Source organism: Python bivittatus, unplaced genomic scaffold (assembly GCF_059951505.1).
Source record: "Python bivittatus isolate LINGU-HERP-01145 unplaced genomic scaffold, Pbiv_v1 ctg000560_np1212, whole genome shotgun sequence".
NCBI lineage: Eukaryota > Metazoa > Chordata > Lepidosauria > Squamata > Pythonidae > Python > Python bivittatus.
The window spans coordinates 4,305,509-4,332,653 of NW_028277083.1; the positions used below are offsets into that span (position 1 = coordinate 4,305,509).

General features: G+C 45.7%; 2 protein-coding genes and 1 long non-coding RNA gene across 9 annotated transcripts in view; 1 reads left to right on the forward strand and 2 right to left on the reverse strand.

The window, feature by feature from the left end:
- TNRC18 (trinucleotide repeat containing 18) overlaps positions 1–9,492 on the reverse strand; it is an 80,134-nt gene extending 70,642 nt beyond the window's left edge. For 3 of the 5 annotated variants that reach the window (XM_088148009.1, XM_088148011.1, XM_088148007.1), the window contains exons 1-2: positions 9,011–9,491; positions 5,971–6,328 (exon numbers count right to left, since the gene is read on the reverse strand). In XM_088148009.1, coding sequence (XP_088004135.1) covers positions 5,971–6,172 — 202 coding nt within the window. In that variant the 5' untranslated portion in view covers positions 6,173–6,328; positions 9,011–9,491. Of the gene's footprint in view, positions 1–5,970; positions 6,329–6,693; positions 6,715–9,010 lie in introns of those variants that run through there. The other 2 variants (XM_088148010.1, XM_088148008.1) reach the window with 2 other exon arrangements.
- A 4,036-nt stretch (positions 9,493–13,528) lies between these two features.
- LOC148214808 (uncharacterized) lies at positions 13,529–24,753 on the forward strand. 3 transcript variants are annotated; one of them, XR_015797412.1, is made up of 3 exons: positions 13,529–13,785; positions 14,080–14,853; positions 22,193–24,753. It is a non-coding gene; the product is annotated as an uncharacterized LOC148214808 (long non-coding RNA). The 3 variants fall into 3 exon arrangements; XR_015797413.1 differs by having other exon boundaries at positions 22,990–24,752; XR_015797414.1 differs by lacking the exon at positions 22,193–24,753 and adding an exon at positions 17,689–18,466.
- The window catches only part of FBXL18 (F-box and leucine rich repeat protein 18), a 78,295-nt gene continuing 64,950 nt past the window's right edge, over positions 13,801–27,145 (reverse strand). The window contains exon 5 of the mRNA XM_088148012.1: positions 13,801–13,923. Coding sequence (XP_088004138.1) covers positions 13,836–13,923 — 88 coding nt within the window. The 3' untranslated portion in view covers positions 13,801–13,835. The remainder of the gene's footprint in view (positions 13,924–27,145) is intronic.

Genomic DNA, 27,145 nt, shown 5'->3' on the forward strand with positions numbered 1-27,145 from the left:
CCTCCCCCATCCCGCACCGGGAAAAAAGAAAACACACCCATTCACAGGACTAGATTTAAAAAAAAGTAAGTATGTACCCCTAAGACCAATTTTAAAAGGGCTAGAAAGTCACAAGACCCGATTTCCTCATTCTTCAAGCCCCCCAACGTGGACAAGATTTATTTTGCTTTCAAGATGGAATACCTACCTGACATTCCAGGTAAGGGTTGGTGAGCTGAGAATTTAAAAAAAAAAAAAAAACGAGTTTGAAAGGGGAGGGGAAGAAGCTGCTTCAGAAATGCTGTTTCAGTTCTTAAGGTGGGGGGGGGGGGAAATTAAGCCCTCCACCTGAAGTAGGAAATGATCATACGTGTCATCTTAAAAGAATGAGAATTGTACTCTTACCTGCACAGCAGGCTTTTGTCTGCAGTTGTTTAAAAAAAAAAATACACACCCACCTACTTAAAACACCACACTTCTGACTGTGTCTGGCTTTTACGCTGCGCCTCTAAAGCAGGCCTAACCACAAACATTCGTCTGAAGGCAAAATGAATGCATTCCAACAGAGAGGCTCCAACCTTTTAACCTGTGCATTAATTCATAAACTCCCCCCCAAAAAAAACACCCTCTGCCCTCCCCTCTCCAGTTCAGAAAGACAAGGCATTTCTGTGAAAAGTAGAACTTGTCATCTGTTTTGAATTGCATGCACACACACACACACACACACAGAGAAAACACAACGCTGCTATTTTAACTTTATTAAAGGGCAATTCATTTATTCTCCCAATGAATTGCAGCAGGGAAGGAAATGGTTAAGGAGGACATTAGAAAAAAAGGGGGGAGGATTTATCTCAACACTTACATTTATTCCTCAGTCATTTCCATAGCACACAATGGTAAATCGCTTAGAAATCACACAAGCGCTCTAAAACTTAATTTTTTAAAAGCTTTTATTTTAACAAGCTGACTCTTCCCCCCTCCGCCCCAGAAAAGAGAAGTTAATTTTAACTGCCGTCATGACCAACTCACCAAACACAGCCAGCTATTTCTTTACAAGATATTCAGTTAAAGACTTTGGGCCTAGCAAGATAAACATTTCAAAAGACAAAGGAATCTTTGACCATTTTAAATGCTGCCCATCTGTGTCCTTCAAGCATAAAATACAATTCAAGAACGCTCTCAAAACTTGTTGGTAAAAAAACACATTTTGCTACGAAGACTCAAAAGTTACTCTACAAAAGCCTCCTTTCAAAGCGTTGGTGAATTTAAAGAAAAAAAGGCGAGTGAAAGAGACCATTTTTAAAAATGTGCCCAACCAACCATCTGCTAGCAATTTTTGCAATTCTGAAGTGTCCATAAAAACTTTGGAAACACTGCCAAACAGAGTGACAAAACTGGTCTTGTTTTTAATTCCAACATATCCCTGATTTTTTTTTTTTTTTTTTTTAAGTATTCCCTTTCCCCCATCATCTTTCATCTTGGTAGGGTAGCAAATCACAAGAACTAAAAAGGTCCATTTAAAAAAAAAAAAAAGCAGAATTCTTCACTAGACAAAGACCTTGGACTGCGATGATGATCAGCAAGAATTAAAAAACAAATCTGGGAGAGCTGCTTGCAGAAATATTTTTTAACAGCAACTGCTGTTAAGAAGCATGGATTTTCCAAAGCATACTTAGAAACAGAACAGAATGAAGACAGGCTTTTTAGTCCACAAGGGAGGAAAAAAACAATCTAAAATCCTCAGACAAGTAATACCATTATATTACAAACCAAACTGGCAGAAAACACCAGCTTCAAGTTCTCCAGAACTCATTCTCTAGCAAACTGATAAAGAAGGCAAGAGAGGAATGGGCAAAGATAGAAAAATCCAGGAAAAATACACCAAAAACCAGATGTTGCAGCTCTGAAATTTAGCTCAAGATATGTGATTGCCTACAGCACGATATATCAGAACTCCCCGAGCTAGATACTATACAGTGTATTCGGAAAGTATTCAGACCCCCTTCACTTTTTTCAATTTTGTTATGTTGCAGCCTGATACTACAATCGTTCAAATTTTTTTTTTTCCTCATTCATCTACACTCAGTACCCCATCATGACAAACTGAAAACAGAATTTTAGAAATGTCTGTAAATTTATTAAAAAGGAAAAACTGAAATATCACATGTACTTAAGTATTCAGACCCTTTACTCAGTACTTTGTTGAAGCACCTTTGGCAGCAATTACAGCCTCGAGTCTTTTTCAGTATGACATGACAAGCTTTGCACACCTGGATTGGGGGATTTTCTGCCATTCTTCTTTGCAAATCCTCTCAAGCTCAATCAGGTTGGATGGGGACTGTCAGTAGACAGCCATTTCCAGGTCTCTCCAGAGATGCTCAATAGGGTTCAAGTCAGGGCTCTGGCTGGGCCACTCTAGGACATTCACAGAGTTGTCCCTAAGCCATTCCTGTGTTGTCTTGGCTGTGTGCTTAGGATCGTTGTCATGCTGGAAGGTGAACCTTTGGCCCAGTCTGAGGTCCTGAGCGCTGTGGAACAGGTTTTCATTGAGGATATCTCTGAACTTTGCTCCATTCAGCTTTCCCTCAACCCTGGCCAGTCCCTGCTGTTGAAAAACACCCCCACAGCATGAGGCTGCCACCACCATGCTTCACTGTTGGGATGGTATTGGGCAGGTGATGAGTGGTGCCTGGTTTCCTCCAGACATAATGTTTAGAATTGAGGCCAAACAGTTCAATCTTGGTTTCATCAGACCAGAGAATCTTGTTCCTCACAGTCTGAGAATCCTTCAGGTGTCTTTTTGCAAACTCCAAGCAGGCTTTCCTGTGTTTTGCACTGAGGAGAGGCTTCCATCTAGCCACTCTGCCATAAAGCCCAGATCGGTGGAGGGCTGCAGTGATGGTTGTCCTTCTGGAACTTTGTCCCATCTCCGCATAGGATCTCTGGAGCTCAGTCAGAGTGACCAATGGGTTCTTCATCACCTCTCTTACTAAGGCTCTTCTCCCCCAATTGCTCAGGTTGGCCGGGCGACCAGTTCTTGGAAGAGTCCTGGTTGTGCCAAACTTCTTCCATTTGAGAATTATGGAGGCCACTGTGCTCTTGGGAACCTTCAGCACAGCAGCAATTTTTTTGTAGCCTTCCCCAGATCTGTGCCTTGCAATAATCCCATTTCTGAGCTCTGCAGACAATTCCTTTGACCTCATGGCTCTTGCTCTGATACAGTATGCATTGTCAGCTGTGAGGCCTTCTATAGAGAGGTGTGCACCTTTCCAAATCATGTCCAATCAATTTAATTTACCACGGGTGGACTCCAATCAAGGCATAGAAACAGCTCAGCAACAATCAAGAGAAATGGGAGGCACCTGAGCTAAATTTCAAGTGTTGTTGCAAGTGTTGTTGCCAATATATTTCAGTTTTTCTTTTTCATACATTTGCAAACATTTCTAAAATTCTGTTTTCACTTTGTCATTATGGGGTACTGAGTGTAGATTAATGAGAAAAAAAATGAATTTGAACAATTGTAGTATCAGGCTGCAACATAACAAAATTGAAAAAAGTAAAGGGGGTCTGAATACTTTCAGAATGCACTGTACCAAAACATTTTCACCCATTCTTGCTTCCCAAATCTTAAAGAAAAAGGATTTTATCCCCCTTTATAATATACCATATAGCATTTGCAATCTGCCGGATTAAAAACAGATTTTTTTCCACTGAATCTAAGTTTGTCTGATCAAGGGGACCATAAGCGCTGGTATACAGTTGCAAGAAAAAGTATGTGAACCTTCTGGAATTTCATGGTGTTCTGCATTAATTTGTCATAAAATGTGATCTGACCGTCATCTAAGTCAAGAGTATTGACAAATATAATGTGCCTAAAATAATAACACAAAAACAATTCTGATCCTTCATGTCTTTATTGAGAACAACCATAAAAAACCTCATAGTGCTAGCGGAAAAAGTAAGTGAACCCTTGAGTTGACCTCAAAAAAGCTAATTGGAGTCAGGTGTTAGCATACCTGGAGTCTTGTTAAGAAAATGAGTTTGGAGGTATGGACTAGAGCTACGATGACTGATAAAAACCACTCAAACTTTCTGAGTTTGTTCCACACAAGAAGGATATGCTTATGTGAGCCATGCCTTGCCAAAAAGAGCTTTCAAAGGATCTACGATCAAGAATTGTTGATTTACATAAAGCTGGAAAGGGTTACAAAGACCTTAGAAATTCACCAGTCTACAGTTAGGCAAACAATCTACAAACGGAGACACTTTGGGACTGTGGCTACTCTACCAAGAAGTGGGTGCCCAGTCAATATGACCCCAAGAGCACAACGAAGACTCATCAATGAGGTAAAGAAACAACCCTGAGTGACAGCCAAAGATTTGAAGCCATCTTTGGAACTGGCTAACATCTGTGTTCATGAGTCTACAGTACGTAAAACACTGAACAAGCAGGGTGTCTATGGCAGGACACCACGAAGGAAGCCGCTGCTTACTACAAAGGACATTGCTGCATGCCTGAAGTTTGCGAAAGAGTACATTGACACTCCACAGCGGTATTGGCAAAATATTTTGTGGACTGATGAAACAGAGATTGAACTATTTGGAAAGAACACGCAGCACTACATCTGGCATAAAAAGGGCACTGCATATCATCATGAAAACATCATCCCCACCGTAAAGTATGGTGGAGGAAACATCATGATTTGGGCCTGCTTTGCTGCATCAGGGCCTGGCCAGCTTGCAGTCATTGAGGGGAAAATGAATTCCCAAGTGTATCAAAAAAAATCTTCAGGATAATGTGAGAATGTCTGTACATCAGCTGAAACTCTGTAGAAGTTGGGTGATGCAACAGGGCAATGACCCAAAACACCAGAGCAAGTCCACAACAGAATGGCTTCAGAAAAACAAAATCTGCCTTTTGGAGTGGCCAAGTCAGAGCCCAGACCTCAACCCAATAGAGATGCTATGGAATGACTTGAAGAGAGCCATACACACGAGACGTCCAAAGAATATGACAGAGCTAAAGCAGTTCTGCCAGGAAGAGTGGGCTAAAATCCCTCCTGAATGATGTGCAGGTCTGATCCACAGCTACAGGAAGCGGGCGGGGGGGGTCAGCCAATTATTGATTCCAAGGGTTCACTTACTTTTTCCACTAGCATTTTGAATGTTGAATGTGTTCAATAAAGACATGAAGGATCAGAATTGTTTTTGTGTTATTATTTTAGGCACATTACATTTGTCAATACTCTTGACTTAGATGACGGTCAGATCACATTTTATGACAAATTAATGCAGAACACCATGAAATTCCGAAAGGTTCACACACTTTTTCTTGCAACTGTATGTGGAACGCAGACTGCAGTTCATGCTTCACGGATTCTGAAGGATTTGGGAAACAGGGGGACCTACAAGACATCTGGATCTGCTTTTCATTTGGGGAAAGGGATGTGCTGGCTCATTCTTGGTTTTTTCTTTTCTTTTCTTTTTTAATGTTGGGGCCGCCTCCAAAATGGGGTGATGGTGGACCTATATGGCTAAATAAAAAGGGAAGAACCCCCCCAGGAAACAGCCTAAGCCATTCTTACTATAGAATTGATGCGCAATGCATCTTCCCCCTCCCCAGATTTTCCACTTTACCGCACCCCTCAGTCACAGGGGAGTTAAATCTAGTTTGCAGCAAAAGAGGGGGTGCAGTTGGGGTTTCCTGGGGTGCCTGCAGGGCTGTTTTGTGTTGGGGGGGGGACCAGGCTGCAGAAAATGTGAAGCCCTGCCTGGAGGCAGGTGTTTCAGAGGAGAAACAAGCTGGGGAGAAGACCCTGGGGCAGAATTTCCGGGGAGGGCAAACTTCGGGGTGGGGGATCTGAATTAGAAAGGGGGGAAACAATTAAAGGAAAACGCATCCAAAGAGAGAGAGAGAAAGCGAGCCTCTGCCTGGCAGTACCGCCCCCCCCCCCGCCCCAGTTCTTCGAGCGCAAGCCTGGCCGGACTCACCCGGGTGGGAATGAAGATTGAGGCCGGAGGCGAGGTATTTCCCCGGCGGCAGCGGCGTCGCCAAGGGCGCCAGGCGCGCAGCTCCAGCTGCGGCGGCGGCGGCGGCGGCGGCGACGTGGTGGTGGCTCTCCATGGCCAGCCCGGAGAGCAGCGGCGGGGGGACGTGGACGGCGCGGGGAGCCCCCAGGTCTCTTCCATCCATCCTCCGCTGGCCGATCGCCGCCCCCGCCGCCGCCCTCCTCTTTCTCGGGCCGGCCCCAGCCTCAAAGGCGTCGGACTCCGGAGCGCGCCAGCGGGAATCGCGGGTCCATCATCCTAGGCTCCAACGGCGCGCGGTTGCCTCCTCCAGCCACGGAGCCTGAGGAAGGGGCAGGGGCGGGGGGGGGGGCGCGGAGACAAGACAGCGAGAGAAGGATTTTAAAAAGAGAGAGAGCCAGAGAGAGACACACCCTGGGGAGGGGGAGGGCTCGGGGTTTTATTGGGGAGAGGGCAAAGAGCCCCCCCAAAACCTAGCCTTACCGTGGGTCCCCTCCCCCTGCCCAGCTGCATGAGGGAAAGCTCGATTTTGCTTTCAAGAGATATAAATACATTCGGCGCTGGGCGGTGAAATGCAGGAGAGGGACAGGAAAAAAAAATCACATCGAGATCCACCGTGGAAACTGAGACGCCTTGACGCTGAAGGACACCACCCCCCCCCCGCGCTTCAAATGGAAGGAAGCTTACTCTCAAGTAAACGCGCGGCCCGGGGCTGCAGCCCCCTCGGACGCCTTGGCGTTGTTTCTTGAAAACGGCGTCCTTTTAAACCCATTCGGAAGTTTTTGTGGACAAAGGAGGGGAAGAAAAAAAACCCCTTTTTTCCGAATCATTTTTGAAAAGGGCTAGAGGGCTTTGCAGTCCCGTGGCGCCGCTCCAGCCCCACCACCCACCTTGGCGGACATTTACTCGCAAGGAGAACGCGGTTGGCGAGGGCGAGTCTTTCCCCAGAAAGGCGCTTACGGTAACCAAACCGCTGGCCGGACGGTTAGCGAGGAGCAGGGCTCCTTCTGAAGAAATCCGCGTAAAATTATGCTGCCCTTGAACCTCATTTATGGGGAAGGGGGGGGAGGAAGAATTAGCCTGCCCGGTTCGATCCCACCCTGTTAGCGTTTCATTTTTTTTTTTTTAAAGACAATTTAAATGGATAATACCGCGCTGATCCGGACATTCTAAACCCTGATCCTTACTTATATTTTGCCCGCCCGCACCAGTTTCCAACACTCATTTTTCCTTTCCTCTCTTATCAAACGTGACTTAACCCCCCTTCCCCCAAAAAATGTAGAAAAGAAGGATGAAGGTTCTTCCCAGCTTAAAAAAAAAAGTGGAAATCACTACATATTTAATGTTTAACCTTCTGTGCCTAATATACAACCTAGCACAGATAGAGCCAAGAGTTTGTTTTTAAAAAAAATTGGAGAAAGCTTCGGGTGGCTTTTATAATTTAATGGAAAACCATCTTCTTTCCCCCCCCCCGCCCCCATCATTTCCCTCCTAGCCTTCTAACTCTGCAGTCTGAGGTATGCTGCTCAGAAACCCCACCGTGGACATGAGGGCTTGCTCCTTGAGAAGTGCAAACTGCAGCAGCCGCTACAATATCCAGACGGGGGAAATTGCCTCAGCATTGCTAGAAGGAGGCTGGTGGGGAGGGGGAGGGGGGGGGACCCAGGACCAGTTTTAACGTATTCCTAAAAAGGGCACCCATCCTATGCATGTTTACTTAAGAAGGCTTGATGTATGCTTGCAAAGATTCAAGCGAGAGTTACGCCCCAGTGGGGAATGCGCGGACGCGCCGTGGAATTCTCCAGTTTGGCTTCTCGGCAGCCGCGGATTCCAAAGGCAGTTGGGGGCCGGATTCAGCACCCCGAAGCGGGCAGGTTTCCAAGGGGGGGGGTTTTCAATTACTTGGTTTTATTTATTTAAAGGAATAAAGTATCGCTTTCTGCGCGCGCCTTCCCTTTCCGAATATTCCAAAACGCATTATCTCAAGAAAAGTGTGGAGGAAGACAGGAGGCTATAATCACTTTGGGGAGTAATGTCTTTCTCTCTCCTCCTCATTGGCCAGCTGTCTTTGATCTCTCTTCCCCCCCCCCCCCCAGGCTTTTTCTACCTTTCCAGGAAAAAGAAAAAAAAACCCAATCCGGCGTCTCAAGGTTTCCATTTACCAAGTCAGGCAAAACAGGAGATTCTAAACAATAATAAATGTTTTTTTTTAATCCCTAAGCGAAATTTATCCCGAATCAGGGTTTACTATGACCAGCAGCCAAGGCAATCTTTTACTCTGGGGGGGGGGGAGGGGTCAAAGGAAGAAAAAAAGGTCGAATTTTGATTTCTGGGTAGGCTACAAGATAGAGCGGCTTTCTCTTTCAGTCCAAAAGGGAAAGTTGTCGGTTTGTTTCCTCGTGTAAACGGCACACGGAGTGGTCTACGCGTGTAAAAATCGCCATAAATCCTCCCGGTTGGTATCCCGTTTACCACAGGATTCCTACATGATCGAGAGAGTGTGTCGGTGCGTGTGTAGACACACACAAGAAGAAGCGAAGGCTTCTCTTGCCAGGGCCAAAAGAAACTTCGATTGCAACTGTACGGAGTTTGGGCCGTCTGGACAGACAATAATGGGGATTTTTAAATATATCTCTATCATCTTTTCCCTTGCCTCAGCAATCACGGCTCCCTCTCCCAAAATGGCTGAATTCCTGATTTTAATTAAAAACAGCCCACCCGAAGGCGGGGGGGGGGGAGAGAATGCCTGTTTGCTTAGCTTTCTTTCCAAGAACGGGCGAAAAAGGGAATAGAAGGAAAAATAGTCGAGATATTCTCACTTCGCTCTGTTTGAAGAAAGCGGGTGAAGGGGACGGGGGTGCAACTCCATCCGATCCCTTTCTCCAGAAGTCTCGGGAGGGGGGAGAGATGCTGCCCCGAAACCACAGACTTTCCCCCACTCCTCTATTTTTCCTCCCCTTAAAACACGCCTCGCAACTTGTAAAGTTGGAAGCGCCGCGCTTACCTTCGCTTTGGAGATCCCCTCACTGCCTTTCTAGCCCGATCCTCTTTGGCATTTTCTGGAGGGAGATCTCTGGGCCGCTCGGATCCGCTTCCTCCACCACCATCGGCAAAAGGGGACGAATGAAACCACCCCAAAAGCCCCCTTCTTGCTTTCGCCCCGGCGCGCAAAAAATTAAATCCGCTGGTGCCTACAGGGGCGGGCGGCTCGGTTTCTTTCTACTTTGGGATCTTCCCAAACGGTTCGTTAGCGGGAGTCGTCCATGGGTGCCCCCCTCCGCCCCGAAAGAAAACCCAGCGCCAGGAAGGCGGAGGAACTCCAAGCTGCCGGGGGAAAATCCAGGGTTCCTGGCCCCTTGCGAGACGCCGCGTTTGCATCCGCTCCGAAGCGCGCCCTTGCTCCTGCTGATAATCCTTCAGAATCTCCATATACACTCAGCGTTGGAAAAGGTACATTACACAAGCCCCCCCCCCCCTTTCAAGTTTCTCTCCGAGGATGTAAAAAAAAAAGGTGCGGGGGGAGGAGAAGGAGGGGGAGAGAGGGAAGGAGGGGGGAGAAAGAAACTAGCAATGAAACAAGCATTGTTTCTTCCAGCCCGCCCCCCCGCCAGTCCAAATGCCGTCCTAGCGTTCCCCATTGGCTCCCCCGCCTGCCACTCGCGCTCATGTAAATACTTTGGCTGGCCGCCATCCTTATCAAACCAATTATGGAGCGGGGGGAGGCGGCGGCGAGCAGTTTCTAGGGTCCCCTGGCAAGCTTGGCTTGAATGAGCAGAAGGGGGGGTGAGAACTTTTAAGGGCGGTTTCCAGGCGGCCCTGGTTCCCTCCGCTCCAATTCAACCTCCCTTCCCACCCCCTTTTCCCCCCTTTCTTTCTTTTTCCTCCTCCGGTCTGGGCTGGTTGATCAAAACAGAGGGGGGAAAAAAGATGGTGGTGGCTGATTCGGTGCCTTTCGAGCGCACCGATCAGCTGCCCTTCGCTCTCTCTTTCTCTCTCTTTTTTTAAAAAAGGACTTTTCGAGTAAAGTAAGTCATACACAGGTACATTTTTTAAAAGGACCTGGGTGGCCTGGAAGGTTTGCATCGGTCAAGAAGAAGCGGGGGAGGTCTCTCGCCTCCCTCCTTCTGCACTTACCGGGGCGGGCGTGGGATTGCTGTGGTAGGTCTGTGCCTTGTGCGTGGATTCCCTTTCAAGCTGGGCAACTTTACTGAGAAGTAAAGCGCGCTGCGCCCCGTGGGGCTTAACTGCCAGGTAAGAAAGCACCCGATCCTAGCCTGCACCGTGTTCCCCACCAATTTCCTCCCGGTGAAGGGCGCCAGGCTGCAGCCTTCCGCGAAAGTCGCCGAACCGAGGGAAGCCCTCGCTGCCACCGAGCCCTCGGGCTGACTCCCGAGTAGCCCGTTTGGAGACGTCTCCAGAGTCGGCAGCTGTGGAAGCAGGAGAATCGAGGCGTTTTTCCTCAAGAGGCGGCTTTGATCGGCTTCCCGTGAAACGGAGTATATAATCTGCTTTTTCCACCCTCCCCAAGCCTCAACCGAAGAGGGGCTGTTATTGACCAAAGAGTCATCTTAAATATGTCTCTAGACGTTATCTCAGGACGTACTTTTGGGGGGGAGGCAAAAGGGGGGGGGTTATACCTGAGTAAATAATTTATTGTGAGTAAACCGTTTGCTTTTCTTAACTCCCATCCGCAACTGTAGCCTCCCATATTTTAAACAATTTTGATTAAAGTCCAGCAGTCTTAGAAACGGGGGAGGGGGGATCCATTTTCTCTCCTGGATTACATTTATCAGACCCCACCCCTCTGTCCCCAAAGTTCGGCCACCGTTCGACAGTATTTCCTTCTCGAGCCGTAACTGACAAAAGCTCCGGATTTTCCCCTTTCCCGCTTCCCTTCTTCATTTTTTCCAAGACCAAAAAACCGCTTAGCTGTGGGGCGTGGGGGCAGAGAGAAGCTGTTTTTTGGTGGTTGTTTAAAAAAGTGCTTTTTAGCCTTTTTTAAGGCTGGAGGGGAAAGGCTGGAGGGGAAAGGCGAGGCCAAAATGCCTTTAAGTCTGGGACATAATCCGTTTTCCCACCGGGAGTGCATTCGGGTTCGGTTTTTTTCCCTTGCTCCAGAAAAATGAGCATTCCTCAGAGAGGGGGAAGCGGGCGGTTGCGGCGAGGCTCTTTAAATTCGTTTGTTTGCGCGGGAGGAGGGAAGAAATAGATAAACGAAGGCACTTGTGCCAGTCATGGAGGAGAAGATGTGTCATTAAAAGTCTCCCGGACTTGCTTTTGGCTAAACACATTGCGGTAAAGGAGGCAGTTTGCAGAGCGGTAAAGGAAAACAAGATGGGTCTTGGGATAGGCGGATGATTCATTTTTTCCTTTCGTCTAGCCCCATTTTTTTTCTTTTCTTTTATGGGGTAGGCATATCAAGGGTTGCCTGTAATGCGCCTGAATTTGCACACAGGCTATCCGCTGTTTCGTCGCAGACGGGGGAGGGAAGAGAGAAAAAGGAAGAAAAATGACCCCCTTTGGGGTTAAGGCCACCTACCCCACCACGTACACACGCCCTCGTTGGGGCTGGGCAACTCGGATTTCAATGCCCTTTCGGTCGGGTCGCCCGTCCGGGAGACACGGATTTCTCTTGCGGAGAATCCGCATTTCTGCAGCGCTCGGCAAAGGGGCGTGAATGCGCTTTGCACAAAGAAAACCAAGTTTTGAAAAATGCGTCTCAGGGTTTTTCGGTTTGGGCTCCCTTTTGGGGAACCGGGACAGAATACTGGTCAACGCGATTCCCCTTCGGGGACCCTCGACTTAGGAAAGAGGCGAAGAAGAATTGGAGCGGAAGCGCCCTCGTTTAATTCCAGGCTAAATGGGTTTTTTTTTGAAATGGAGCCGTTTCCAATTGCCCCCAAGCTCTGCCGAGGCGGTTTCAAGGCTGCCCTCGTAGGGAAGCAGACAGGAGGAGCGCCCAGGAGGAGGAAAACATGGGGGGGCGGGGGGAAGAGAGTGAGAACCCCCCCCACCGAAAATAGTAATGGTAAGCTGAAAAGAGAAAAAAAATTAAATGCGGAGGCTGCAACGAAAACGGCCGCTAATTTTGCAGCCCGCTTTCTCTTATATTCCCGCCCGCCCGCCGAGGAAAGGCTGACGATTTGGCAGCGGGACTTTATGGATGGGCTCCAAATTAGCGAGGATCAACGAGGGGGGGAGGTGTTAAAAGAGGAGGGGCCTTCAGCACCCGGCCACAACCACTCGGTCACTTGCCCCGCACGCGGAAAGCTTGCGAGAGCTGTAGCTCGCCCGCGGCTCGGAGCTGGCTCAGATTGGGGGATTTCTGCCGCGTGTTACTGTGTGTGTACGTTGTTTTTTTAGTGCTGCTTTTCCAAAGGCTTCCCTTTCTCTCCCCGGGCTACGGGATTCTCCAGAGTTTCGCAGAGAGAGACAGGAGCCCAACCGCGCAAAGACTCCCTAAGCCCCAGGGTTGGAAGGGACCGCGGAAAGTCCTCCAGCCCAACCCGCTGCCCCGCGCAGGAGTTCTCAGACCATCCCAGACAAGTGATCGCTCAATCTTTTCCTGGAAAACTCCGGTGAAGGAGCACCCGCTTCTGGACGCAGGATGTCCCCTTGCGTTTCTCACACAAACACACGCGACCCCACCTTCCGTTTCTGCTAAATGCTTTAGGGCCCTTTAGGAAGGGCAAGGAAGGCGGTCGTCCAGCTGCTTTCCAGCGCGCTCGGCATGGCGGAGCTCAGAGACTAGCTGGGGACCGGGTGGGTGGGACTTGAAACCCCCCCCCCCAATTCGTTCACCCGGAACCTCGGACACTGTAGGAGGAGAGCCGCGTTAGTCTGCGGTGGCGAAAAAGCAGTACGGCGATGCCTTTGAATAAAACGCGTTCGTCGGAAAAGGCGCTACCCAAATCACCCTGATGTTATTCTTCCCCGGAAACTTGGAGACTCTCCCGGTGGGGTTATTGTGACTGGGGGGGGGGGGCGGGATGGAGTACATATCCAAACACCACTGAGTCGCTCATTGGAATAACGAGAGTCCCCACGAAGCTGTTGGAGAAACGTGGCCGCCTTGAAACACAACCCAACACAGAGACCGATATAAAAGGCGTGCGGTCCGTCCAAACCGGGCGCAAATCTGTCTTTTATTAACATTGCTCCGTCCAACGGGCTCGCTTTTCGCGGCCGCCTCCTTGCCTTTCTCCAGACCTTCCTCTTCCTTTCCCCCTCCCTCCGCAACCATAATCCTCCCCACCCGCAGGTTTTGGGGTTAGAAGGGGGGCTTCTTTGCAGCCCGATCCTTTTGCGCGCGCCCCTGGAAACTAAGCTCGAATCGGCGCTTTGACTCCCACGGAAATGCGCCTTCGCGGGAACCTTACGAGAAACAGCAAGACGGGAAAATGAGAAGGGGGGGGAAGGGAGGAGGAAGGAGGAGGGAGAGGGAGAGGGAGGAGGAGGGAGAGGGAGAGGGAGAGGGAGGGGGGAGGAACAACCTTTTTCTCGCTCCAACCTTGTTCCTAGTAAACAACAACGCCAGAGGGCGGGGGCTGGCTTTTTCCCTGTCTCGTTGCGCGCCCCCCCCCCCGCAATATCGCACTTTCGCCGCTCCTCTTCGGAGAGCGCGCTTTGAAATCTGCCTCGTCTCTCTCCCGATGTGGAAGCCAATATCCAATGGGATGGATCGCTTTCGATAGGAGGGGGAAAAAAATAAAATTAAAAAAAAAAGCAATTAAAAGCCAAGATCGAGCGGCGGAGAAGGTCCCCGTGGTTGGGTAAGAGGTGAGGTGAAAGAGAGAGGCGCCGTTGCCTTTCGGACCGAACCGAACCAATCAAAAAGGGATCATCTGGGCGAGAACAACTGGAAGCCATCTTGTAAACTGGGTGCGGGGTGGGGAGCTAAAAGGGAAGACGGCATTTCTGGAAAAAAAAAAAAAAAGGATTTTGAAAAGCAGCTCTCCCCTCCTTCCCCCCCCAATCTCTCTGAGCGGTATTTGCCCTGTGTTTGTGCGTCTGTGTGTGTGTGTTAGTAAGCTTAGTAAGTAGTAACTAAATTTGCAATCCGCTGTTTTCCAGGTTAGCATCGAAAATAAGCTGTAAATCTCGGTGTCTGTCTCGTTAGCCTCTGGGCCATGGAATGCGGAATAGGACTTCTGCCTGAAGCCGGAATCTGCCTTTCTATTTTTTCCCGGTTTTTCTTTTCTTTTTTCCTATTTTCTTCCTCTTATTTCTAGTTTTCTATTTTTTTTTTTCTCTGTTTCCTTTTTATTCTATTTTTGGCTCCCTCCCACTTTTTTTTTCTTCCCGTTTGCTGTGCAAAGGCGGAGCTGTCTGATTTTGCATATACGACCTAGATTAAAGAAAGGACTTCCCTCATTAGAGGAGACAGGCAAAATAAAATTAAAAATAATAAACACCCCAAAGGGAAATGGATTTTTAAATAAGGCTCCCGTTCTATATATACCTACCTGAGAGCAAGTCAGCCAGGATTTCTGAGAAAATAGGAGCCAAGGTTGTTTTGTAACTGCTCCCCCCCCCCACAAAAAAACCTTGGCAAATCCATTTCTTGTGTTTCCGGATATGCAAAGCTTTTTTCAAGTAATTCTTGGACTTTTACTGTACTAAGGATATTCATTTTTCTTCTCTCTCCATCCTATGGTTTCTCTTTTAAATCCATGCCTCACCTTTAAAGCAGAACTGAAATTTGCCAGAAATTATTCCCAAACCTGTCTATTATGCAGTCTTTGTATGTGATTCTTATGGACATGATACAGCCTTAAAAATTCACCCCCTTCTATGCTGCTCATCGCAAATTGGACGTCCCATTGGATTCAATTGCTTTACCCCTTGGTAAGTCTAGGGTTTTCATTCATGGGGGTGGATTGTCTCATCCCAACACTTTGCTCCTGGTAGTTTTCTCCTACAGTGACAATCCGAGGCTATTTCCAGAGGGATGGTCTCATAAATGCGTCATTCTGGCCAACCAGCTCAGCTGCATAATAGTAAAAAATTCTAGCCACTTATGAAAAGGTCATTTTAACCTTGAAACAAGCTTTATGCACTATTCCTCTCCCCCCCCCCACAGGGTTTTTTTTCCTCCATTTTATATTTAGGCTATACTGTATAGGGTTTACCTGCAGCCAAAACAGAAGGACAGAAATCACTTCTGACCCAAATGTGGTCAGGATTGTGCCATCAGCCACCTATTTGTTAAGAAAAGGCTAAGTTCAAAGAATGTGAGTAGGAATGAGTTGTAAAAAAAAGACAATTGTGATTATTTTTTTTTTTTGGCTTGCTTTTAACTATCCCCCTTCACTGTGTTGGAATCCAATTTCCATCAATGTTCTAGTTCAGGAGGAAATCACACACAAAAATCAACTCCTTTTTTCCAGTATTTTAAAGGGGAAAAAAATAGATGCCACGGTGCTACTTTAAAAAAGAAAGAAAGAAAAGGAGAAGGAGGGCTGTTATTTATTAAGAAAGAAAAAAATCCCTTCCCTTAACCTTTGAGGATCATTTTGTCATTTATGTATAGAAAATATCACACTCTCTTGTGGTGAAATGGTTTTGCAACGGCTTCTTCCTGTAAAGAGTAAAAAAAAAAAAAAAGGGCTGTTTTGCAAACGCTGGATTATAAACTGCAAGTGTGCACTTGCCAGTCTTAGGGATAAGAAAATATTTTTTAAAAAATTGGGGAAGCTCGCAGTCCCTTCCTTGTTTATCTAAAAAATTAATACAGGCAATCCTGCAAAACTATCCTTTTTAAAATATTCAAGCATAAGATCAAATACTTCACCTTTTTTGGGGGGGCTGTTTTGAACCCTGATTTATCTGCAAAACATTTCCTCTTTTCCACCCCCACCCAAAATATTTTTTTAAGTCTTCAAATATAATCCATTTGCATCCAGTTTTATGACCTTAAACTCATTTGTCTGGGTTATACCCTTCCTCCTGTTTGTTTTTTTAAGTGGGTTGGGCAACCTTCCTCAACAATTTAACAATTTTGGGAAAATGTAAAGGGGTGCGTGTGTGTGTGTGTGTGTGTGTGCGTGCACGCGGGTGCACGCTTCCTATAAACTAGTAAATGTAGAACAAATTGGCTGAGAAGAGAATTTCACAAGGCTTTTGCTCTTTGTTAAAACATAGTTTCAGGTGTTCCGGTTTGGTTTTTTTTAAACAAACAAACCACATTTGACCCAAATACAGCTTAGAAAAGATCTTTCGGCTCTAAATAATTTTGAAAGACAAATAATGTTTAACTGGTAGCTTGGATCACACATGTTGGCATGTATCGGTAGGTAGAGCGAAAACACTAAATTATAATGTTCTCCCTGTGGTATTTTGCTTTTTATAATATGATCTGATTTTGAAAGCTCAGTTTTGCTTTGGGGTGGGGAAGAAGAAACATCCGTTCCCCCCCCCTTGCCTTTGCTCATCCTGTTCCCTGCTTGCCCTTCAGAAAATAAATACTGAATTTCCCAATAAGTGGGCGACATTTTCTGTTTCTGAAATTAACAGCTCACAATAGAACATGAGAGGAGAAGCTGTATTATTGTGCTGAAAGGTACTATTTTCTTTCTTCTGTTTATCAGTCCAAAAACTGGGGGGAAAGGGATTAAAAAAAAAAAAATAAAGGTGGCCCATCACCATTTTTGGTGATACTGAAGGATCTAATTGTTCAAACTGGCTCTTCTTGAACAACATTCCTTTAATATCACCCTTCCTTCCAATGAACCCAATGTTGCACCCGTGTTTCTTCCCCTTCTCTTGGCTGCATAACATACTTAAAAGAGAGATGATTCCCACATCAAACAATTGTTAATATGGTTTGTTTGGTTTCACCTTAGCATGCTGTGATTTGCAAACCATGACTTTAGTATTGTGTCTGAGATCCAAGCCAGCTGTGGCTTATTCAACAAACAAACATTAACCCTGATTTAACAAGTGGCTTAGGTGGCTGTGAACTGAGGTCGCCTAACATAGGGCCTCCCTGATCCTAATTAGATATTGCAACACAGCCTTCCTCTACCTGGATGGACTACTGCTCCCATCATCCCCTCCAGCCAGGGTGTCCATAAAGAAGGTCATTCTAGTCCCTGAATTCCCATTGGATGATACCCCAAGGCCTGGGGCCAGCTTTGGAAATCTTATTTCTCCCATTGTTTGGGCTTTGGGGTAAAGAACTGGGTCATGACTAGGTCCAGGGGGGTTCATAGGGTATGGTCAAAAAAGTCAAGATGGCAGCCATGCTGGTGCGATCAAAGCTCCACCTGCTTTAATGGATGTTGCACATAAAACGTGAGTGGAGCTCTGAACACAGCATCGCATCTACCATTTTCCTTTTTCGACCACACTCTGCAGACACCCTTGATGGGGGCCAGACATTGTGCTAAGCTGTGGCGTGTTCAACCATGGCTTTTTGAAGAAATTGGGCAAACCATGGCGCCATCAGGTCCGCTCCGTAGCTGCAACAGCTTGGCGCAGACCATGCTCAAATGTGCCACGTGACAGCTAAGTGTGTTAGACGAAGCAGGCTGGGCTCCGCTTTCCTCATTCATGGGCAATATAATACAGAAGATAGAAAAGGGGGTGTCACTTTATGCCAGTGACATGTCAGTTGAGTGCTGAGTTAGACAAACTGGAGAAAATGGTGTGAATGAGTGTTCCCCATTTCGCTCCCCTAAGGTGCGACTAAAGCTACAGAGAAAACAAAAAAAAGCTTGACAACAGACAGAAGGCAGCAAGCAATCAGGAGTGCTTTCAGAAGTATGTTGTGAAACTCGGGGGAAAAGAAGAGGACGACCTGCACGTGCGCTGGTGTTTGCACGGTGCTTTGTTTACAACCGTACAGGAAGGAAGGATGTATTTTAAAAGTCCTAAGATTTATTGCTTTTCTGTGTTTGAACAGTTCATTAGGTAACCATGTTCCTTCCTTCTTCCCTCACCCCCTGCTGCAACTATTTAAATTTTGCTTTGTGAGTTCCTTGGGGCAAGTCCTTCCCAAAACACATTGCTTGGAGATCTGTAAATACATGAGATCCAGCAACACTGCATTCAGTTCTGGATGCTGCATTTCAGGAATGACACTGAGAACCCAGATTGCATGCAGAGGAGAGCATGCAAGTTGATAAGAGGCCAGAAAGGAAAAACCTGTAAGGTTGGAGACGCTGGGAATGGTTAGCCTGGAGCAGAGAAGACACCAGAGATGCCTTCAAGTATCTGAAAGACTGTCATGCAGAAGATGGAGAAGAAGTCTTCAGAGATCTTCCAGGAGCCAGAACAAGAAGCAAAATGACAGGGATGTAGATTTGGGTAGGAAGCAAAGTTAGTGGGTTCCCTTTCCCTGGAGGTGTCAGAGCAAAGGTTGGATGGCCATCAGTTAGGGATACTTAGCAGAACATTCCTGCCCTAGACAGGAATTGAACTAAAGCAGTATTTCTCAACCTTGGCCACTTTAAGATGTGTGGACTTCAACTCCCAGAATCCCCTAGCCAGCCATGCTGGCTGGGGGATTCTGGGAGTTGAAGTCCACACATCTTAAAGTGGCCAAGGTTGGAGAAAGACTGTTCTAGAGGATCTCCAATGTTTCTCTTCTCTGAGCACTGGAAATGACTTCTGAATGAATGAAAAGTTTAAAAACAGAGCAATGGACCCCCTCCACCACCTGACTGTCCACGAACATTGCAAAGAGTAATGTCATCTGTGCAGAATTTCTAAATTTCTGGCCCTGTGCTACTGACACACCCTGATGATGGAATCCCAGAGGGCGCCTGGCAAAAGCCCAGCTGATGCTCTGTGCTTTGTGTGGGGCTCATTCTTTTCCACATTTACACCTAAGAAGACCTTATATTGCTGTTAAAATAAAAAGGCACTATTGTGCTTCAGGAAGAAACCAGAGCATTAACAGAAAGCCAGCTTTCCATCACATTTTTTTGTTGTTCTTCATCAGCTTTCGAGGATTTCGGTTCGCAGAAGGTGCTCAGCTCCTTTGAGTTAGTTTAGGATGCGACGTATTTGACAGCTCCTAGTTGGCCTTGGTGATTTCAAGGAAGCTAATCAGAGTCCGTCCTGGTTAGTACTTGGATGGGAGACCACTAGGTTAGACTGAAAAGCAAAATCAATCAATCAACCAACCAACCAACCTACCTACCTACCTACCTATTTCTGTCTAATTGCCAGAAAACTACACAAATGTGTCCACATAGTCACTGGAAGTTCTGCTCAAGACAAGGAAGCCTTAACATGTTTACAGCAGATGGCAGACTTGAGCTGATCTGACTAATCTTGAAAACGGGTACGTCAATGCTTGGATAAGAGACTAGTAAGACACCCCAGCGCTAGATTGGGAAAAACAACGATGAACTCCTTCTGCCACAAGGCCAAGAAAACCACCTGGATGTATCCACAAAAGTCACGGGAAGTCACACCTGACTTAAGAAAGTCCTTCCCTGAAGATCAACACCAGGACTTGTATCCAAAGCACAATCCTAGAGAGATCCTAGGAAAATGAACATTAGATTGTTGGGGAGAGGCAATGCATCTTGAAGCAGGACCCATTTTATTCTGCAGGAATGTAATCTCTGGAGTAGCGTTTCTCAACCTTGGGAACTTTAAGAGGGGTGGACTTGAACTCCCAGGATTCCCCAGCCAGCCTTGCTGGCTGGGGAATCCTGGGAGTTGAAGTCCACCTCTCTTAAAGTTCCCAAGGTTGAGAAACACTGCTTTAGATTGTTATGCTAACAATTGTTAGGCTTCTTGTAGCCCAAGACACCCCTTGTTTCAAATGTTTCCCCCACTATAACAATTTTGGGACGTAGGCTGGGCTGGGACAGAATCAAGTCCAAATTCTGTCCCTCCCTTCTGAGCCTCCATTCTGGAGGGTGGTGAAATGCACCCAAGAGCGTTTATTTCATTTACAATTTCCATGCCTTCTTTACCATATCGGCCATTAAGTGTTCAAGGCAGATTGCAATCTAGACTGAAGCAGGAACCTTCATTAGAAACGGAGTAACAACCATTTGCAATCTGGCGTTGTCGAACTGAAATGCCTGGCTTCAGAAGAAGATCTGAAGTCTTTTCCAAAGGTGGGAATTAAACCGAACTCCTCAGAAATAGCATTCGATAGCTCAAGAATGACGCAGGAGCAAGCCCCAAGCTGTTTAGGGGTTTTAAAAATTGAAAAATCCTGGAAAATCCCTTGAACGGCATCCAGAAACTGTTGCCAACGGACGGCCTGTTTGTTTTTAATTAAATGTCTATACTCAAGTTTGACAGTGTCAGAATCAGGTTTTGGCTTGGCACCCCATCATTTCTATAGCAACTTGCCTCATGTAAATAAAACCAAATCAAAGTAGTTTGGGTTGTAAAGAATTAACAGTCAAAGGTGAAACATGACAGCATGGTTATTAATGAATGGGACTTTATCACGCAGGCCTCTCCTACTTGAAAAGATCAGACATTAAATCTAGTTATTTGGCCTTCTAAATGAAGAGGGAGTTGAAAGGGAGAAGCAATTTTAATCTGTTTACTCATCAGAAAGTTGGAGATTAGGAGACACAGTACTAAGGGTGGGGTTCTTTTTAATATTCTCAACACTACACCTAGTGAAGAACTCAAAAAAACCCAGCGACAACAGAGAAAATGTTTAAAGACCACAGCAGCTTCTGCAATTTACTATGGTTAGTTATTCTTTTATCCCAACCTTTGTGGCCAAAACAGATCAATAAAAGACAGCAAGAAAGTTACACTTTGAGAGATGGGAAGAGGCTTGTGTCGTGTTTGAAACTTCCCCTGGGGGACACACAAGCATTTCGGTTCACAGGACAACCTTGCCTTCGACCATACCTGTTGTGGCTACAACAAAGCCCAAATGGGCTTTCAAAATTCTTCACCAAAGTGAGGAGTTGGTGATCTTTTGAGTTGGTGATCTTCTCAAATTTGCAGAATGGGGTAGAAGGGAGAAAGAGAAAAGAAAGGGGGGGGGATGATGGCATTGACTACACACTTCATTCTACAGACATTTCAAATTCTCCCCTGCAGCTTCACAACTGAAAAATAAAATAAAAAAAGGGGGTGGGAGCAAGACGTCATCTTTCAGGAAAAGAAGGCAGTGGACAGATTTGCATCCAGTCCCTGGGTTTTTGCAAAGGACCCCTAAGTTGCTGGTGTTTTGTTTTGGATTCTTGAATAAATTATACATTTCTAGCTAAAAATAACATTGCCCAGAGCTTTTTCAATGCTCTTAGTTCACCAGGATCTTGGAGGAGGGGGAAAAAAAACTGTTTTAGCAGCTAGGAGGCTATTGTTGATAGTCCCGGCAGATCACCGTGGGCCAACGGTTGGGGTAGTGGAGTTCCAGGTCCTGGGTGAGATGCCTCCTGGGGGTCCCTCCAGATTTGGGAAGAGCTTTTCTACCTGTTCAATACTTGGCTTAGCACGGCCAAAAGGCGCTCTCGGTTCCTTTGCCTTGCGTTCCTGCCAGTGGCCTGGGTTTTAACAGGAAAAAAAGAAGTGAAAACTTATCTGTTGATCAACATTAGAGGATGACACCCTCTTAGGCTTGCTCTCCAATGGGGGAAAAGGTCAGACGTGAAGTCACGGATAAAGGTGCTCTTTCTTCCTCTGTTTACAGCAGCAGAGAATAAATTATCCCAGGGGTTATATTTTTGTAAAGGTTGCTATGTCACAAATCTCGGGCTCAAGGTGAGAACAAAACAAACTCAGGCGCAAATACCATAAAAAAAAAATTGACTTTGCTCAAGAAGCGATAGAGCTTTAACCCCCTGCTGTATTTTCGCCTAGTTAGCAGCTCCTTTAGTGGGTGTTTCCGCTGCAGACCCAGCCGTTTCAAATCCTTCCCTGCAGAAATGATGCAATTTAATCAGTTCAACTCCTCTCTCCAACCCCAAACCCCCGGCCCAAAGAAGCCAGGTGGGTGACCGGCTGGATCGTTCATTGCTCCCTCTTTCTACCTAGATTCTGCTCCAGCTTCGGCCAGCTGGTTGGGTTGGAGTGAGTCTGCTGTATCTGAAGCTGCCAAATTGGGGAAGGGTCTCAAGAGCAAGGATAGGAAACTCATCCTTCCAGCTTCAGTCATGGCAACACTGGAGGGGCGAAAGTTCCCCTCTCATCTGAGCTCATGGGTTTGTTAGTTGGTTATTCATTAGATTTCTGTCCTATTTTTGCTCAGGAACCCGAGGTGCTGTACATAAGAATCCAAGCACTGCCTTGCTGGATCGGACTTTGGCCCATCTAGTCCAGCAGCCCCTTCTTGCAATGGCCAACCATCTGCACCAGGAAGCCCAGGAGTCCCCCAGAAGATGGCCTTCAGATCAAGGCTAATAGCCGTTGATCCCCATCCACCCATAGTGTTCCCTCTTCCACTTTTCTGCACAAGAGAGTGACTGACCCAAAGCCCATCCAATGAACTTTGGTGGCCAAGGGTGGACTTGAACTGAGTCTCCTTGGTCCTAATCCAAATATCTTCACCATTACCCATGCTGGCTCTCAGTTCTTGTAGAGAGGAAGGAAGATGACCTTGACGGAGGTACACGGAGGCTGTTGTCTAGGGAAAAGGGGCTAAAACATTTTGAGTTCACAACAACCAGATGACATTTGGAAATAACTCAGGTGGATACTCCCTAATTCACTGAACAAGGAGGAGGAGGAGGAGGAGGAGGAGGTCTGGCACAAGCAAACTTGCAAGATTTGGTTATCTCAGCCAATCTCAATAAAGTAGCTTTCACCTTCTGGTGGAGTTGATGTCTCAGTCTAGTCTACTTCATGGGGCTGACAGTTCTACCTTGGATCCAAAAGCTTTGGATAAGAGTCTTGTCTTGCTCACCCTCAAGAAACTATAATGATCAGAAAGAGAATTCCAGATTTTGCTGGCTTTCCAAACTCTCCACTGGGAGAGCTGAACGTCACAGCGACAGCTTGGATCGCCCAGTCATGGCCACCACCTTCATTTTTTTATTCCCTCCCCAGGCCCCCTGGACACCCTGAAGACCTCCTATCCCATCACAGCCACGTATGCTTCAGTTGAGATGCAGAAGGAATTCCTGCCCTCCGTCTGAAAAACATATGCAATTTCCTGGGGGTCGTGCCCCAGGCTGGCTGGCCAGGTCAAGGTAATACTTCAAGCGCTGGTACGGAGAACTTGGCAGCGCACTAATGCAGCAGAAGAGGGGAACGTAGGAGAGCTATCTCCTCCTCGCTCCATGCCTTTTCTATGCCCTTTCGGCTGTCCTGTTCAATAAAAAGAATTTCACACTCGCTTCCTCAGAACTGGAAAATCCAGATTTGCAATATTGGCAGGTTTTCAGTGTCGGAGGCCTCATGGTAGAAGATAGAGAGAACGAGGGCCCAAGGTTAAATTCCAGGAGGCACATTAAAATAAAACCAGTGAAAACTAACTGACACCGCAGTTGGTATTTTTTTAAAAATAAGAGTGCCTGTAGAATTCTTCTCGGTCCACAAGTGTGCATTTGTTTCTTGGTCATGGCACAATCTTATATGGGAATTCCTTTCTTAATTTTAAGTATCTTTTAAAAATCGGTTTACAAACTGTCTCCCTCCCTTCTCCCCACCCGGTTTCACATTCGTCCTTAAAGGAGCTGCCTTAGTCATAGGGAAAATGTTTAATGGGATGAGAATTAAAATAAATTTTCCCCTTTACACACATATATGGCCATTTGAGCGCCCCAGTGCTTTTAGCTTAAACATTTAGAATCCACGTCTGATTTAATTTGGATTCCCAATGTGGCTTAACATCCAAGCAACAATATATTTATTGTTTGTTTATTGGGCTATACACTGTTCTTAAAAGAAGATAGCTAAAGAACTCTAAAACTCACACCGCACCAGCTGGGGTGGAAGCCTTAGACGCAAAATGTGTTTTTTCCCCACAAATAAAAGCTCTCAATTCCTCCACGCCTTAAAAACCAGCATGCCGAAGCAATTTGTCTACCCCTGCTATGCCAGATTTCTGAATACAAGATTTTAATTTAACTTTTTATTTTTAAGCAAGTGACCACACTGTCTCCCAGTTTTGTAGCCCATCTTTTCACCATGGCAGTTCCACTGGAATGCTTCGTACCAGTTAAGTGTGCAAAAGTGCACGCGGGGAACATGCTGTACATGTTAAATATAACCCATCCTCCTCAACAGAAGCTATCGTATGGCTAAGATTCTCTCCGATGAAATCAGCAGTCCTGATTTGGTCGGATAGATGTTTCCCTCGCAGAGACACCAGCCTCCCGTGACAATCCCAGGATCTTCCTCCTTCTCACAGCCTAGTAATCCCAGGATCAGCCGGAAAAAATCATCTAATCCAGCATTCTTCCCTCCCTAGGGATCACTTGACAGTCCCCCAAAGTCCACAGAATAGGGCATATAGTCTTCCCTTCCTATTTATATCCTAGCCTGCCTTCAAAGCTGGTGGCACCGTTTACTCAGTCTGGATCCGAGGAGTAAATGGATGCCCTCCTCTATATGTTGGTCTGATCTTCCTCGGTTGCTCGTTAAGTTAACAGTAGTGGCCATCTTCACATATGGGGACAGCGAGATCCACAATAAGTAGGTGAAGAACTACGGTGTTGGTGTGCAGGTCATGTAGATGTGCGTGTCTGTATATGTGTGGGGTTTTTCATTTATTGACTTGTACCACAAAGGTGCGTTTCCAAAAAGGGAATATCTATAAGTAGACAGAGAGTGACTGATGCTATACAATTAATGCTCCATGTAATGTTAATAAAATATACATATCATGCCAAGCTAAGTACATTGAGTTGTTTTTACAATACAGAAGAAGTATGAATTTTTTGAGCTTATTGCCAAAATCTTCACATTATTATTATTTATACATGTTTAAAAAAAAGAAAAAGTACCCCTAAAATTATATATATGAGTATTTAATTTCTGACTCCCCCCTTCTTTCTATTCCAACAAATTTCTAGTACCTGTTGGCATAAACTTTAAAAACCGTGTCTGTGTATGTGCTCGAGAGAAAACGCACCTATTCATTAGATCTGCCCATTCCACCATCAGAAAGAGAGATTTAAAGATCAATCCAGACAGATTCAGTTTTATTTTCTTTCAGTAACACCTGATTCTACATTCAATTTATGTGCCTAAAATACAAGAGTCACACACTGTAAATTTACTGACTGCAGACAGCTTGTCTTGACAAGCTGTAATCAATAAATCTCACACCAGTTTCAGCTTATATCTGCAAGTCAAGCCCCATTTCGGATTTTTTTGAAATCTTGACTCCTTTGGGGCTTTTTCACCCCTGCAGTTGCAAATTAAACCAGAGTTGGAATCACTGCAAGAGATACCTGGACATATACCTATGTCATACTGGCCCCCCCAAACACATTCAGTCATATACACACAAATGCGGGCCTGCGCGCAAACATATGTCTCCTGCTATTGCAAGGATCAGAAGAAACTAACTGCTTCTCCTTACAATGCAAAATAAATAAATATATAAATAAATGCCTAGATTTGCAAGAAAAGGTAGGTGTAGCCAATTTAATTAGAACAAACGTAGCAAAATGGAATTGCATTCTGGAGAGACCAAATTGTGATGCTTTCGAAACATCAAAGCTTGTCTCAATTTAATATAAACAAGCAGAGGGGAGCCCCACATCAGGGGCGCACAACTGTCCCCCAAAGGGAATAAAAGCACGTGCAGTAGAAATTTCCAATCCACCTTCATCTGAAGGGCTCGAGAGACTAGCATTATCTACTTCTGCGTCTCAACCAGCAAAACACTCTAGAAAAGAGCTGGAATTTCTGTGGGTCTGAAATCCACCTCTCCAGTTTCTCCGATATTTTTCTTCCAAGGCAAAATGTTTCTTTTTTAACAAAACAAAACTTCACCCCAGAACGCTTGAACATTTATTTTGAATTTATCGCGTTGGCTTTTGAACTAATGACTGGCTTGGTTATTTTCTCTCCTTCACTGTTAAAAAATACAGCTCTGCCCATTAAAATCCTCACCTTCAGAAGGGTTTTGATGGACTAATTTGTCTATCTGGGATCTGTTCTCTTATTTTTAACCTCATCCATCCTGCTAATGCCTCACTTAGCAACAAGAGAACAACATCAAAATCTCTAGCTTTTACACTCACTTGTCTCCCAATATATCCTTCCAACTGTATATTATGCTAATATACATATTTTGTGCACTCAGGCTTTAAAAAATGTATGTGAATCCATTCCTGTATGCATATATTGTATTTTGGCGAAAATATTTCCTCTAACTGGTAGGATTTTGTGAACTCGTTAAGAAATTTGTTGAGTTTCTAACTGCTTCACCAAATCCAGCTGTGGTAGACAAGAATTATGGGAGTTGCGTGCCCTTCATTCACGTCAGGACAGGAGCAAGCTGGAAAAAAACTGATTGATTTTAAGAACACAGTCTCCTATGTGGCTCTTTCACAGAAACATCTGTCCCATCTGTATTATACCCATTTTCTGTGCCAGTTGGGCAGCTGAATTGTATACACTGCCTATTGTCAAATTAAAGTTCAGACATTTCTAGCGGGGCAGGTTTTAGGCCAACCTCTCCACTGGAAGACAAAAAACCTGGTGATAATCTTCAGTGAGTCAGTCAGCCAACTCATTTTGACACTGCAGTGGTTGGGATACATCCATATTATTAATAATTAATAATATTAATCATTATTAAAATGATTAAGGAGAGCCAGTTTGGTGTCGTGCTTCCAGGAGATTGTGACTTCCAGTCCTGCCTTAGCCATGAAAGCTGGCTGGGTGACTCTAGCCAGTCCCTTTCTCTCAGCCCAACCCACCTTGCAGGGTTGTCGTGGTGGGGAAAATGGGAGACAGGAGAATTAGCATGTTCGCTGCCTTGAGTTATATATATAAAACAGGAGGAATAAAAATCCAATAATAATAATAAGCAGTATCTTAAAATGTCAAATTTAAATTTCTTAAAGTGGACTTTACCTGGGGGGAAGGGTGGGCACCATGATTAAGATGTCCAGAAGTACATGTATAAAATACGACTGCAGGAAATATGTACATGGGTTGTTTCAGACATGACCTTTCTGGAGCAGGCTAAGCGGCTGCAATAAACAACTTGGATTTTTAAAAATGGACTGGATTTATGCAACGA